Source organism: Pan troglodytes, chromosome 8 (assembly GCF_028858775.2).
Source record: "Pan troglodytes isolate AG18354 chromosome 8, NHGRI_mPanTro3-v2.0_pri, whole genome shotgun sequence".
NCBI classification, from domain to species: Eukaryota; Metazoa; Chordata; class Mammalia; order Primates; family Hominidae; genus Pan; species Pan troglodytes.
Window position 1 is genome coordinate 27,386,928 of NC_072406.2, and position 16,032 is coordinate 27,402,959.

General features: G+C 40.6%; 1 protein-coding gene across 15 annotated transcripts in view; it reads right to left on the reverse strand.

Annotated features, from left to right (window-relative positions):
* Positions 1 to 5,725: 5,725 nt before the first annotated feature.
* Positions 5,726 to 16,032, reverse strand: part of FAM107B (family with sequence similarity 107 member B) — a 259,956-nt gene continuing 249,649 nt past the window's right edge. For all 15 annotated transcript variants that reach the window (XM_016962686.4, XM_016962688.4, XM_063780477.1 and 12 more), the window contains 2 exons: positions 9,038 to 9,188; positions 5,726 to 8,475 (listed from right to left, as the gene is read on the reverse strand). In XM_016962686.4, the coding sequence (XP_016818175.3) occupies positions 8,359 to 8,475; positions 9,038 to 9,188 (268 nt within the window). In that variant the 3' untranslated portion in view covers positions 5,726 to 8,358. The remainder of the gene's footprint in view (positions 8,476 to 9,037; positions 9,189 to 16,032) is intronic.

The following is a 16,032-nucleotide window of genomic DNA, read 5'->3' on the forward strand; positions in this document are numbered from 1 at the left end:
CAGTTATTTGGTAGGCTGAGGTGGAAGGATTGCTTGAGCCTGGGAGGTCAAGGCTGCAGTGAGCCAAGATCGCGTCACTGCACTCCAGCCTGGATAACAGAATTCTGAGACTCTGTCTCAAAAAAACAAAATAAAATCGTCATCAGTGGTCACATATAATAAATACAAATAAAGGAGTCCACTTGATCATATATGATCACAAATAAAAGAGGATCCAGCAGTTATGTCCAAAGATAATAAATAGCCAAATATCTCAGGGACAAGCGTTCACCACACAGACTTAATGATTCTACTAGACAAAATCTCAAAATGATCCTAGTTATATGAGATATTCATAGGCATATGTAAGTTTTCACTTACACTAATGGAGAAGATCAACAGATCATAAAAAGGCAAGACAATGAGTAGGTCAGGCCGACTATGCAAAATGAAAGCATCCACTTCTGGGAAGGACACCAAGTTTCCAAAATGAAAGAAGAAATGGCAAGATATTAAAAATTCCATGACAAAGCAAGGAAGAATTAATTTTAACAAAGGACTTTGTCCAGGGCCCATGACCCATGACTGCAGCAGCGTGGACTGTGCTGCCAGGCCCTCCATCCTAAGAATCAGTCAAGAACCCAGATCTTGCTCCTTCAGTTAGCCTGAGGGGGCATTTCTTTCCTTTTAGTCTTGGTAAAATTACTGCAAGCCCAGAAAGGAGAGTATAACAGAATATGTAGGAGAATATAAAAATAAATATGCCAGTTTTCAAAGGGAATGCTTCCAGTTTTTGCCCATTCAGTATGATATTGGCTGTGGGTTTGTCATAGATAGCTCTTATTATTTTGAAATACGTCCCATCAATACCTAATTTATTGAGAGTTTTTAGCATGAAGGGTTGTTGAATTTTGTCAAAGGCCTTTTCTGCATCTATTGAGATAATCATGTGGTTTTTGTCTTTGGTTCTGTTTATATGCTGGATTACATTTATTGATTTGCATATATTGAACCAGCCTTGCATCCCAGGGATGAAGCCCACTTCATCATGTTGGATAAGCTTTTTGATGTGCTGCTGGATTCGGTTTGCCAGTATTTTAATGAGGATTTTTGCATCAATGTTCATCAAGGATATTGGTCTAAAATTCTCTTTTTTGGTTGTGTCTCTGCCCGGCTTTGGTATCAGGATGATGCTGGCCTCATAAAATGAGTTAGGGAGGATTCCCTCTTTTTCTATTGATTGGGATGCCCTCTCTCACCACTCCTATTCAACACAGTGTTGGAAGTTCTGGCCAGGGCAATTAGGCAGGAGAAGGAAATAAAGGGTATTCGATTAGGAAAAGAGGAAGTCAAATTGTCCCTGTTTGCAGACGACATGATTGTATATCTAGAAAACCCCATTGTCTCAGCCCAAAATCTCCTTAAGCTGATAAGCAACTTCAGCAAAGTCTCAGGATACAAAATCAATGTGCAAAAATCACAAGCATTCTTATACACCAACAACAGACAAACAGAGAGCCAAATCATGAGTGAACTCCCATTCACAATTGCTTCAAAGAGAATAAAATACCTAGGAATCCAACTTACAAGGGATGTGAAGGACCTCTTCAAGGAGAACTACAAACCACTGCTCAAGGAAATAAAAGAGGATACAAAGAAATGGAAGAACATTCCATGCTCATGGGTAGGAAGAATCAATATCATGAAAATGGCCATACTGCCCAAGGTAATTTATAGATTCAATGCCATCCCCATCAAGCTACCAATGACTTTCTTCACAGAATTGGAAAAAACTACTTTAAAGTTCATATGGAACCAAAAAAGAGCCCGCATCACCAAGTCAATCCTAAGCCAAAAGAACAAAGCCGGAGGCATCACACTACCTGACTTCAAACTATACTACAAGGCTACAGTAACCAAAACAGCATGGTACTTGTACCAAAACAGAGATATAGATAGATCAATGGAACAGAACAGAGCCCTCAGAAATAACGCTGCATATCTACAACTGTCTGATCTTTGACAAACCTGACAAAAACAAGCAATGGGGAAAGGATTCCCTATTTAATAAATGGTGCTGGGAAAACTGGCTAGCCATTTGTAGAAAGCTGAAACTGGATCCCTTCCTTACACCTTATACAAAAATCAATTCAAGATAGATTAAAGACTTAAACGTTAGACCTAAAACCATAAAAACCCTAGAAGGAAACCTAGGCAATACCATTCAGGACATAGGCATGGGCAAGGACTTCATGTCTAAAACACCAAAAGCAATGGCAACAAAAGCCAAAATTGATACATGGGATCTAATTAAACTAAAGAGCTTCTGCACAGCAAAAGAAACTACCATCAGAGTGAACAGGCAACCTACAGAATGGGAGAAAATTTTCGCAACCTACTCATCTGACAAAGGGCTAATATCCAGAATCTACAATGAACTTAAACAAATTTACAAGAAAAAAACAAACAACCCCATCAAAAAGTGGGCGAAGGACATGAACAGACACTTCTCAAAAGAAGACATTTATGCAGCCAAAAAACACATGAAAAAATGCTCACCATCACTGGCCATCAGAGAAATGCAAATCAAAACCACAATGAGATACCATCTCACACCAGTTAGAATGGCGATCATTAAAAAGTCAGGAAACAACAGGTGCTGGAGAGGATGTGGAGAAATAGGAACACTTTTACACTGTTGGTGGGACTGTAAACTAGTTCAACCATTGTGGAAGTCGGTGTGGGGATTCCTCAGAGATCTAGAACTAGAAATACCATTTGACCCAGCCATCCCATTACTGGGTATATACCCAAAGGACTATAAATCATGCTGCTATAAAGACACATGCACACGTATGTTTATTGCGGCACTATTCACAATAGCAAAGACTTGGAACCAACCCAAATGTCCAACAATGATAGACTGGACTAAGAAAATGTGGCACATATACACCATGGAATACTATGCAGCCATAAAAAATGATGAGTCCATGTCCTTTGTAGGGACATGGATGAAATTGGAAATCATCATTCTCAGTAAACTATCGCAAGGACAAAAAACCAAACACCGCACATTCTCACTCATAGGTGGGAATTGAACAATGAGAACACATGGACACAGGAAGGGGAACATCACACTCTGGGGACTGTTGTGGGTGGGGGGAGGGGGGAGGGATAGCATTGGGAGATATACCTAATGCTAGATGACCAGTTAGTCGGTGCAGCACACCAGCATGGCACATGTATACATATGTAACCAACCTGCACATTGTGCACATGTACCCTAAAACTTAAAGTATAATAATAAAAAAAAATAAATAAAATAAAATAAAATAAATATGGTCATAGTAGTAGGAAAGTGTTTTAAAAGTATAAAACTAATGGACAAATGGCCAGGCACGGTGGCTCATGCCTGTAATCCCAGCACTTTGGGAGGCCAAGGTAGGAGGATCCCTTGAGGCCAGGAGTTCCAGACCAGTCTGGGCAACATAGTGAGACCTTGTCTCTACAAAAAAATAATTAGCAGGCATGGTGGTGTGTAACTGTTGTTCCAGCTACTTAGATGGCTGAGGCGAGAGGAGCACTTGACCCAGGCAGTCAAGGCTGCAGTGAGCTGTGATCACACCATCGTACTCCAGCCTGGGTAACAGAGAGACTCTATCTCAAAAACAGTAATAATGGACATAAAGCTTGATTTTGATTTTTTAAATGGGTAAGTTATTTTTAAAATGTGCTAACCATTGTGTTCAAGTATAGTTGACATAATGTTTAAGGAGTTTACAAGGTTTCAAACAATCAGGTATACTCAATCTATAGCCGCACTTTAGGCTGTTTGAGGCGATTTAATTAATTTAATTAGCAATACATGTTTAAATGCTCAAGAAAAATTGCTGTTTGTTTTCTTTCTCCCTTACTTCCTAATTCAGTCACAAAGCCACTAGGCAGTGCCTGGGAGGTGAAAGCGGCTGAGGAAGGTCAGGGGATTGAGAAAATAAATGAGTGGAGACAGTGGAAGCCAGGGTTGTCACTGTCGGAGGAGGGAGTGACAAATTCGGAAAGGAGGAAAAGAACATGCCACTAGGTTGGGATTGGAGGTATCAATGTGACCTCATAATATTCTTTTTTTTTTTTTTTTTTTTGAGACGGAGTCTCGTCACCCAAGCTGGAGTGCAGTGGCGTGATCTTGGCCCACTGTAACCTCCGCCTCCCAGGTTCAAGTGATTCTCCTGCCTCAGCCTCCCGAGTTGCTGGGATTACAGGCACGTGCCATCACGCCTGGCTAATTTTTGTATTTTTAGTAGAGACGGGGTTTTACCATGTTGGTCAGGTTGGTCTTGAACTCCTGACCTCAAGCAATCCACCCGCCTTGGCCTCCCAAAGTGCTGGGATTACAGGCGTGAGCCACCATACCTGGCCCGACCTCATGATATTCTATATAGATATAAAAATAAACATCAATGCAAATATGTGCATACATATTTACACTTAGACACACATGCACATATATAGTTTGAGGGTTTCTAGGAATAGCAGGACTGCAGTAGCAATGGACACACTTTCAATAAATGAGTGAGCGAGTGCCCTTTGTGCCACGGCAAGTGCTAATTATCATCTTGCTAGAAAATGTAGGAGCAAGTGGGAAGATATTCAAAGGATCCCCAATTGATAATCAGACTATGTTTTCTCATGAGACAAAACGAAGTAGAAACTGTGATTGTTAGGCTAGCTCATAAAGATTTTATTTATCCGAAGACCCTGGAAGTAAAATACTTCATCTCTTATTATACTAGGAAATGTATGCCGGGTAGTATTATTTTAAAACTTCTTTTAGCTGTCCTACAGTATTTTAAATCTTACTAAACACTTTAATTGCCCTGTCTTCTTTCAAATCTATTACCACTACTGTAAAACACACACACACACACACACACACAGAGAGAGAGAGAGAGAGAGAGAAAGAGAGACAGATTGGGGAAGTGGTCGAATTAAATGGATTGACAGCCTCAACACAGTCACCGGGACAAACTGCCTAGTTATTCCAAGGATGCAGCTACTCCTCAAATGATTTTTGGAATCTATCTTCTGCACTGGCTTTAGAGTTCATGGTATAACCTTAGAGATAGTACATTTTTACTCTCCTGAGTAGATATAATATTTTTAAAAAGTCCAAAGACACTAGAAGTTGGGTGATCAAACTGAGTAATAATTTGTAGTTGAAAAATAAAGGCATAATTACAAAGAGACTTGAATCTCCAAAGTATACTAGTAGTATAATGCAATCAGGCGTATACCTTTCCAAAGTAACTTCTTTGAGGAATAACATTAATTTACTTGAATAAGCAAAAAAAAAAACCTCATAATCACACTTCAGACATGCCATATGTACTGGGGTCAAACGCACTGAACAATGGCCCTTCCCAAAACATGTCTCCCACTGTCCTACCAAGCTATCTAAAATGCAGAATACTTTGAGCTGAGGACTGACTGATGGCTGCTGCTAAAGGGCCATATGGCCTACTGCAATGTGTAATTTACAGTGCCATAAATACCTGAGATGACTCTGTTTGATATGATAAACTGTCAGCTTGACTGCCACAAGGCAATAGGACATAAGTGATTTGGGGGCAAGGTTGTCAATGAGGACGAGTCATCAAAAGGGAGACCCTGGAACCAACTCTCACCTTTGAACTGAACCCAGCCCCGTTCTGTTCCAGATGCACACCTTCAACAGATCAGACAAACATGGTTGCATGGTCCAAGCATGTGGTGATTTTTATTAAGAATAACTTTGGTTCTAAGAATTCCACCCTCAATTCTTTAATACTTTCCATTAAAAACAATTATACAAGAGCAAATACAAAAAATATTAAATTATGAAAACCAATCCATTAAGGCTCCCTTTATATATATTATATACACTCAAACAAGTCAAGATTTTTCAGAGTAGAAGAATAAAGTCGACTGTTATAGCTTAGAAAGCAACACTACTACTATGAGACTATAAAACATTAAACTATTTTAAGAAAACCACGCTGTGGAAAAATGGAGCCATTTTTGTCAAAAAGTGGCTCAAAGCACAAAACTGCTCAGATGTTCAAGAGTCCTAGGAGTTTGGGCTACACAGTATTAAGGGGTGAGAGGAGACTGACAGCCTGTTTGAATCAGGCTTGTAAGCCCAGCTCATCTGACAACTTCAAAGAGCTTCTCTGCCTATACATTCCACCATTTAGCATAAGACACCACTTTACGCTATTTACAAGTCTCCTTTTGGCCAGATTTTGTATTACTAATTACAAATAATTCTGCAGATTTGAGTGAGATTAGGAAAGAAATGCTTTCTTAAGTAACCTTTTTTTTTTTCAGTGAAGAATGAATTCTAGTTAAGCTCTAGGAACAGAAATGGTCCTTCTAAAGGAGCCTACCAGGGCCCCTGTGAATACGATCAAGTGGCAGAATTGCTTTGAGAATACAGATTTCAAGATCTGACATCTAGTTAGATAAAAAGATATGAGCCAGTCCCGAATCTTCATTTTACAAACAGCATCGCTAGTCCACAGACACAAAGAAAGAATTCCAGTCAATGTGCAATCAGAAATGGGCTTTTCAAGATCATCAGTCATCACACTTCCTTCTCTCAAAAGAACGATGGAAAAAAATAGTTACCATTCCATTCTTCGAAACCAAATTACTATAGAGCAACAATTTTTCTTAAGCATTTCTCATTTTATTCAAATAATACTTGCTGATGAGATAAATAATCCATTTCAGGTATAATCAACTAACATGTTTCTCTAACTAGCAGTATATTATCATTGCATTTACTTTTGTTCCCATTCAGATTGAATATGGGCCTAATTGTCAACTGCTAACACTAAAGCATTCCCATAGAAAGCTAATTTCTACTATGCTAATTAAGGATTCAAAAGCTCTGGATCCAGCTTTCTATGAGTCTTCAAAGAAAGTATGAGAAGTCTCTCCAATGCAGAAATGACTGGCTGAACTGTCTCTACGGAGCATACTAAATCCTCAACAATTCTTCGGTATCACCCAGGCAAAAGGTACCGATGCCCACACTGGCAGTTTAAAACTAATTTTGCATGAGAATGCGGCTGCTGTCTGTAACTCGGCCCCCTCTGTGAGGAGCGTGCTGCTAGCTAGAACAAGGGAACTCAGCAGCCCCTCCCTTCCCATCAGCTGTTCCTGAGAGATGCAATATAGTAGTCATCGACATCAACCTTATCAACAGCATCATCACTCAGACAGTGGTGAAAGTCTTTCTTCACAAGGAAAAACAAAGATAAAGAAATACATGAGCATTAATCAGAAATTTTCAAAGCTTGGATTCTAATGATATTCATTATCATTAGACATTCAAATGCTATACATCTTCTGATGAAGCCTCCTTGAGAGCAGCCTACACTTATTTCACATTAGAATGCCTAGAGAAATCCTGACCGCCCAGCTGGTCATGGGAACCTTCCCCACACTCCTCTTGGAGAAATGAAAAGATGTGGCAGCTTCTACTTTTGCTACTGAAGCTGGGTTATATGGACTAGTTCCACTCTCTAAGGGACTGGAAGGTTATTCCATCTGAAAGAACTAGATCAGCAAGACATTTAAAAACAAAACTGAACAGAAACCCTCCTAGTAATCAAAGCAATTAATGAATGGACAGGATGTACCTTCTTGGAACTGGAATGTCACTATGTAGCCTGCTATTATTACACAGAGAACCAAAAGGAATGAAAATAAAATCAAGATGGGCTTTTAAACTTCTCACCCTATTTCTAAATTTAGTGCCAACAAGGGTAGTGGCTGTGCTCGACATTCACGTTCCTTCTCTGGTGTTAACTGCAACGGGGGTGAAAGTATAAATTAAACAAGAAAATTCTGGGTCCTCAAAATTTACAGTGAGTGAACAGATTAAACGCATTTCTAGGTGATCTCAATTATCTAACAGATAACAAAAAGAGGAATTAAACATTTTTTTTTTAGCTTTTAAAAGAAAAAAGGCTCTGGGTCCCACGAAACTTGGAATGGAAGAAAAACCAAGTAGTGCAACTCTCAAGAATTGATTCCAGTGTCCTCTTCCTTTTTCCTGTTCTCACTTGTTTTGCTTGTTGGTTCTGTTAAGTCTCTGAACACAGGTCCATCATTCCAACTTACGTGCGGGGCACTGCCCTTCATTTGGCGAATAGGAACTGCAACTGTCACAGGCAAGGCATCCACCCAGATCGTAGGAAAACCAAACCAAATCCTACTGCAAGTCAAAATTCTCTGCTGGCTGGAATATTCTCCAGGGGCTTTTGCCCTGAGATTGAGAAGGCACCCACAGACAGCTCTGTGGGGTGACACACGAGGTCTTGGTGCAGCCTCAGCCTAGGACTCCTGGGCTTGGGCGACTTCTTGGCCTGTTCTCCTGAGATTGCCTTTCACCTTCACAAACTCGGGGGCATTTTCTTGCTCTTCTTGCAATTTCTGCTTCTCAAGTTCAAGCTAAATGACATTCAGAAAAGGAAAAATTATTTACAAACCAAGCAGCCTTTCAAAATACTCTTCTCTCTTTTCAAAGTCCCTGACAACTTTACTTCCCCACACAAGAAATTCTCTCCTGGTCCCCCACTTTTAAAGAAATGGATGGATAGAGTCTGGGTAATTGTGCAAAGAAACAGAAGCCACTTGGCTGTCACTGCAAATAGGACCACGAGATGACAAGAATTGAAAAGACAGGGCTAAGGAAACAAATCCTGGAGTCAACGCACAGTTGCTCTGGAGTCTTCATGAAAGTGAATTTCATTAAATTACTCCAGCACCCTGTGTGAATTCAGTGCCATGTCCCTGTTTTGCTTTTGCCTCTGGGATCTCTTTTAGGTCCTCAGTAGGATTCTTGTCCCTGCCTTGAACGTATTTGACCCCATTTGCTGACATTTGTCTCCAATATTTCTTTCATGGTATAAATGTATACACTGGCACGTCTGGTAAATCCTGCCCGCTCCAACACTCCAACATTCTTCAAGACAAAAACAAAAAAAGACAGCTTCCAGCCAATCCCCCTTACCTGCTCCAACTTCTGCTGCCGTTTTAATAGCTCTATTTCCAAGTCAGATTTCTTCTTCTGTGCTTCTTCTTCCTTCTGCTTTATTACTTGGTCTCGTTTTCTTTTTTCCATCACCTTCTGCAATTCTGGTTTGTTCTGAGGAGCAAGACCCCTGCGAAAGAGCATTAACAAAAATAGAAAACGTTAATCTAATGGCTACATTTTTTATGAACAGAAATTTAACTTACAATATCAACCACGGAAAAGTGGTCTACAGAATTAGCATGATACCTACTAGGCTACAGCAGGCAACATGGTGATCTAAGAAATTCACCAGCACGAAAGAAAGGCAAGAGGAGATCCCCAAAGAGTACATAAAATCCATTCATTCAATAACAATGTATTGGCCACGTGCCATGTGCAAGACACTAGGCTACGCAAAGGAGGGCAGTGAGGGTGGGGATGTGCGTACGATGACTGTGATGGGTGCCCATGACAGAGACGGAGATGGTCAGCAAATGAGGGGGCTCTGCATGGAGGGGAGGCTTCCCAAAATCTAGCCCCTGATTTTTTTTTTTTTTCTTTTCTGAGACAGAGTCTCACTCTGTCACCCAGGCTGGAGTGCAGTGGCATGCAATCTAGGCTCAATGCAACCTCCGCCTCCCAGGTTCAAGCAATTCTCCTGCCTCAGCCTCTGGAGTAGCTGGGATTACAGGCGTGCACCACCACGCCTGGCTAATTTTTGTATTTTTAGTAGAGATGGGGTTTCACCATGTTGGTCAGGTTGGTCTGAAACTCCTGACCTCGGGATCCACTCGCCTCGGCCTCCCAAAGTGCTGGGATTACAGGCGTGAGCCACCACACCTGGCCTCTAGCCCTTGATCTTATGCACTAAATGCAGCCTCAAGACCAGCTTAGACAGTAAAATGGCCCTGGAAACCTTCCCACCCTTCATTTTTCAGATCTGAAAGGGGGTTCCTGTACATCTAAAGGCACATCTGAGGTTATACCGTTACTGAAGGACATGGCTGTGCAGAACCTTAATCCCCTAATTCTCAGTCCAGTGCTCCTCCACCGAAACCCTTTCAGATGTGTAGTTGATTATTTACAATGAAAGCAAGTCGGCCTTCAGGGAAGTCCTACATTTCTGAGAGATACATTAGGCTGCCATCTCTCCAAATGGGGAGAAACAAGTCAAACAGGTCATGAACTAGCCACCCTCCATCTGAAATATTCGAGAGAAGTCAAGGGAAAGACATGTCTTAGCATTTTCTCTAGTGCTATATCTGTCTGTTTAACTGTTAGCTTAACATTTGCCTTTTCTATTTCCTTAGGATTTCTCCTATGGCTTTCCAGAATGCTGGATTATCCAGCCCACCTTTCTTCTTATTGTCTTCCTTAGTCACTTATCTTAGCCAGTCTCCGCCAACTCATAAGTAATCTCAACTTGATGTTAAAATTTACCAAGACAATTTAAAATAAAAATAGGACAAACCACCGAACAGGAAAAGCACTATCAATTTCAGGCAGCACAGGGTGTAGGTAACAGCGCACACACACTCATGCTACGCACGCAGGCATGTGGTGTAACAGTAATTCAGGCTTTTCTGAACTGCAGGCAACAAGCACTGCTGACTCTGTCCCGGACTCCAGGATGGGCCTGAGCACCTCCCACACCACCTCCTGGTCCGGCTACTGATGACTGCTAATCTGTAGACAAGGGACAGGGTTGTTCTCTAAACGACTCCTATCAACTACCGTGACTAACCAACTAGGAGTCATCTGAGCAACTGTTAAATAACAATTTCCAATATATGTGCTCTGGCCAGAGAAATTCAACAGCACACTCACCTTGATCCCTTTCAAGTCCACACAATCACATCTGTAAACCAATCCTCAATTGCATACTTCCTCATTCATCTAGAATTTCTAGAAATTCTGGCATCTCTCCTATCTAGATGTATTTAAAAATCACAAAAACTTAATTCAAAGTTGTTGTTTAGAGTAAAAATCGGTATATTCCATCTTTTTTTTTTTTTTTTTTTCTGAGGCAGGGTCTCTCTGTTGCCCGGGCTGGAGTGCAGCGGCATGATCTCAGCTCACTGAAACCTCTGCCTCCTGGGCCCCAGCGATCCTCCCACCTCAGCCTCCTGAGTAGCTGGGACCACAGGCACATGCCACCACGCCCAGCTCTATTTTTTTTTTTTTTTTCGTTTTTGAGATACAGTTTTCCTCTTGTTGCCCAGGATGGAGTGCAATGGCACAATCTCGGCTCACTGCAACTTCCTCCTCCCAGGTTCAAGCGATTCTCCTCCCTCAGCCTCCCGAGGAGCTGGGATTACAGGTGCCCGCAACCACGACCGGATAATTTTTTGTACTTTTAGTAGAGACGGGGTTTCACCATGTTGGCCAGGCTGGTCTCGAACTCCTGAGCTCAAGCCGTCTACCTGCCTTGGCCTCCCAAAGTGGTGGGATTATAGGCATAAGCAACCACACCCAGCTAGTATAGTCCATCTTTAATGACAGAGGACACACAGTCAAAATAATATATGTCTCCAATTTCCCAATTTTCATTAGCAGAACTTTCCGTTAAAAAAAATTTGGCCAAATTTCCAGGGAAACAAAAGAGGCAGGTGACTTTTGTGATTTAATTATGGTTTATTTCACAGTTATCAAGACTAAATAAACAACAGGGTAAAAAATATGCACAGATTAAATCTTTAATCAGCACAATATAAGTTGCTTAAGAGTACTCTGTTCAAAATAAAGGTGTTATTAACCACAGGAAAAGCTGTTTTTAAGTAATCTGAATAAAGTTTTACTCAGTTTCATGACTATCAAAAAGTCTTGATATAACACTACAGACAGAATTAAGGGGTTTAAATTTTAGGATTAAGAATTTAGCTATCTGAATAATTTAAATTTCAAACATTTTTCTTTCCCTATATTTCACTGGCAAAATTAACTTCAACTATTATTCAATTCTCCTGGATTATGCAAAAGCTGCTGAAGATTTGATGTATGACACATTTGGCTGACACTCTATTGCAACCTATGAATGGATTTAACTATTACACAGTATTCATTTTCCTTTCAAAGATTTTACACAATAGTGACAGTAAGATAAAATATGTAGTAACAAAAAACTCAGGAAAATGGTGCTTATATGATAAATATTCTCTACTTACAGCAGTCGAGAAGTCATATAAATTTAGTTAATATTTTACCACAGTGGATTACTTAACTTTCTGTGCTGAATGCAAAAAGTCAAGCATTGCCCATGTAAGTCTCTAAGTCTAAATGGAACAGAGATAGTGTCGACAGACAGAAATTAGTTTCTCCAAATGTCATAATTAACTACAATACCATCCCTTGCACAAGAATAGTTGGTTCTCTTTAATCAATTCTGACATATACAGCTAACAAGTACTTTCAACCCCTTTATGACAGTATCACCCAAGAGTAACAGTAATTCCCAAGTTGGCTTCTCGGCCAGGTAGCTACCTGTGACTACTGAAGCAGGCAAAGCCAATTTTAAAAACTATAAAATTAATCAGTGCTCTTTGCAGAAAAAGAAAAGTAATATACCCATGTGTTAAATAAAAAGCAAAAGCACATCCAAACCCTCTCCATTAAACGAATCGAGGAGCACCACTCCATCGCAAATGTTCTATGTGAACAGTGGCCCCAAAATTATGCAAAGTAGAGACCCTGTACCCATCAACCCCTACCTATTCCTGCATCCAGAGATAACTCTTACCAACAGTTGGGTCTATGTTCCTCCATACTTTCTATACCCATATAAACATGCCACAATTCTGCCACATCCCTACTGACAGACATCTATTTGGTTTCCAACTGTTCACTATTAAAAACAATGAGGCTCTGAGCCTCTGTGGACATTTATAGCTGCACACTTCTACAAGTATTTCTGTTGGCTAGATTCATAGAAGCGGAGTTGCTGGCTAAGCATCTGCACATCGCATATTTTGATGAGTACTGCCAAAGTGCCCTACAAAAGGGCTGCAATGATTTATATTCCCACCCCCAGAGTATGAAACATAGAGACAACTTTGAAAGGTACATTTCACATAAACCACTAAATACATTCAAGGGCAGACGGGGCGAGTCCCCATTCATTCCACATCTACCTGAACTCTGTGTACCTATGTATTAATAAGTGAAGTCATTTCATTACCTGGGACAGCATTCATCCAGAGCAAAGGTCTGGGGCTCAGACCATCACAGAACAATGCCTACTCACTTAGCCAAACATCTCCTGGCCTAATTATTTTTCTTAGGGTACAGGGAAAATTTGATTTGAATTTAGCCCTTGTTCTTTGTTTCCGGGGGGACAGAGTCTCGCTCTACTGCCCATGCTGGAGTGCAGTGGCATGACCTCGGCTCACTGCAACCTCTGCTTCCTGGGTTCAAGCTATTCTCCTGTCTCAGCCTCCCAAGTAACTGGGACTACAGGCACGTGCCACCACGCCCAGCTAATTTTTTTGTATTTTTAGTAGAGATGGGGTTGCGCCATGTTGGCCAGGCTGCTCTCAAACTCCTGACCTCAGGTGATCTGCCTGCCTCGGCCTCCCAGAGTGCTGGAATTACAGGCGTGAGCCACCGCGCTGGGGCTGAATTTCAGCCCTTGTTCTTTAATCTTGTAATCTTTGGTTTGGCCTGCCTCATTTACATTTCTGGTTTAGTCATTTTTACCTGCATGGATTGGAACACAAATACTTGTATCCTTTATCTCTAGAACTGCCCCTATCTTTTTCCATGTTGTACAGCAGCAAGTATTTATTGAGGAACTATTCAACTAGTAAAGCATGCCAAAAGAATGTCAGCTAAAAACCAGGAACAAGAAGCCACTGACTTCAAAATATACAAGCCAAAGAACCAATTTTAGGGATATGTTTAAGTAACTGACCTATTTATTCTAAAAAGTAATCTTTGTAGAGCACAGAATCTCTCTCTCTAAATAATATCAGAAATATTCTTTTTTTTTTTTTTTTTTTTTGAGACGGAGTCTCGCTTTGTCACCCAGGCTGGAGTGTAGTGGCGCCATCTCAGCTCACTGCAAGCTCCGCCTCCCGGGTTCACGCTATTCTCCTGCCTCAGCCTCCTGAGTAGCTGGGACTACAGGTGCCCACCAACACGCCCAGCTAATTTTTTATATTTTTAGTAGAGATGGGGTTTCACCGTGTTAGCTAGGATGGTCTTGATCTCCTCACCTCGTGATCCACCCGCCTCGGCCTCCCAAAGTGCTGGGATTACAGGCGTGAGCCACCGCACCCAGCCCTTCTTAATTGTTTTTTTAAAGATCCCTTCAATAGTAATCTTTTAACCAAAAAAAAAAAAAAGCCTTTTGAAATCTGCCTTTTTATACTACTGAAAACACCTATGGAAAGTGAGAACCTGACACAAGGTTTTAACCGTCAGACCTAGAGGCTTCAAAGCCTTTTAACCTGAAACTAAGCTGGGTTCCAAAGACGGTAAATAGAGGAATAGGATTACACACTAGAAAGAGCATAGGTTTCGCAGTTAGAAGACCTGTGGGTACTTGTTCTCTTAAGCAGTGACTTGGCCTGTAACACATAATCTCTGAAATGTAACTGGAAAAACTGAACTGCCATAGAGCTTTGAGCTAAATTTGTAGCTATGCGTAGCAAAGGTATAAGTCTCCACATAAACTTGTTTTTATTTCTAAACACTATTTCAAAAAACTATTATGTAATCTTGAGATGATTCCTTAAACCAGTCACCCTGAGATTACTCACCTGAGTGAGGGTAACCTGAAGATAACACACACTGGGCTATTAGAAAGAGCACCAGATGAGACAAAATGTAGGAAGACTTGTTATCAACTACAGAAAAGCAAATGGATTTTTATTACAATACCATGCAGTAATCAAGACTGGTTATTCATTAACCAAACATACACAGTATTGATGTGATGTATCCTATAGTTTGGCACTAAAATTTAGAAATAAAAACCCCAGTCTCTAAAAAGTATACAAAATAAAAGATGAATAAAAGGAAAGAAACTGAGAAATTCTCACTTTAAAATCACTGTATTTCTAACAAGTTTGGTATTACCTTGAAAACTCTTAAGAGATAAGATGAGATATATTTTCATTTCATTTTGAAATCTGCCTTTTCTTTTTTTTTTTTTAATGTATTTCCAACCAGACCAAAATCCTTCAAAGAAAAGGGAGAAAAAGCAATAGGAAATTCCAGTTGTTGTCATATAGGAAGTGGAAGATAGATGTGACTAAGTGATCACTTATTATCTTAAGCATTTTCATACAAGCTATTATTTACTTTAAGTTTTGGTTTTTTTTTTTTTTTTAGAGACAGAGTTTTGCTCTGTCACCCAGGCTGGAATGCACTGGCACAATCTCGGCTCACTGCAACCTCCACCTCCCATGTTCAAGCAATTCTCCTGCCTCAGCCTCCCGAGTGGTTGGGATTACAGGCATGTGCCACCACGCCTGGCTAATTTTTGTATTTTTAGTAGAGACAGGGTTTCGCCATGTTGGCCAGGCTGATCTCGAACTCCTGACCTCAGTGGATCCACCTGCCTTGGCTTCTCAAAGTGGTGGGATTACAGGCGTGATCCACGGTGCCCAGCCTACTTTAATTTTTATAAGAAAAATACTATTATCTCCCACTTTATAGATGAAGAAACAGATCTCAAGAGGGGATACCCTGGCCAAGATCATAAGGTAGGTAAAGCTAAGTTCTGGTAAAACCAAGATTCATATCATTTCTCTCTGACCTCAAAACCCACGTTCTCTCTACACCATAGTACTTTAGGGAAACCCAGCATCGTCTCAGATTAATTGAGCTGGGCAAACAAGGAGAAGAACAGGCCAGACAAAGACAGACAGAATGGAAGCCCTTTCTCTAAAAAATGTGGAAACAGACTCAACTGCACAAATCTGTAGGTTTTACAGCAATGACCCAAACTACTAAATATATTTTTGCAGAATAATTCGTAGCCTATAATTTAG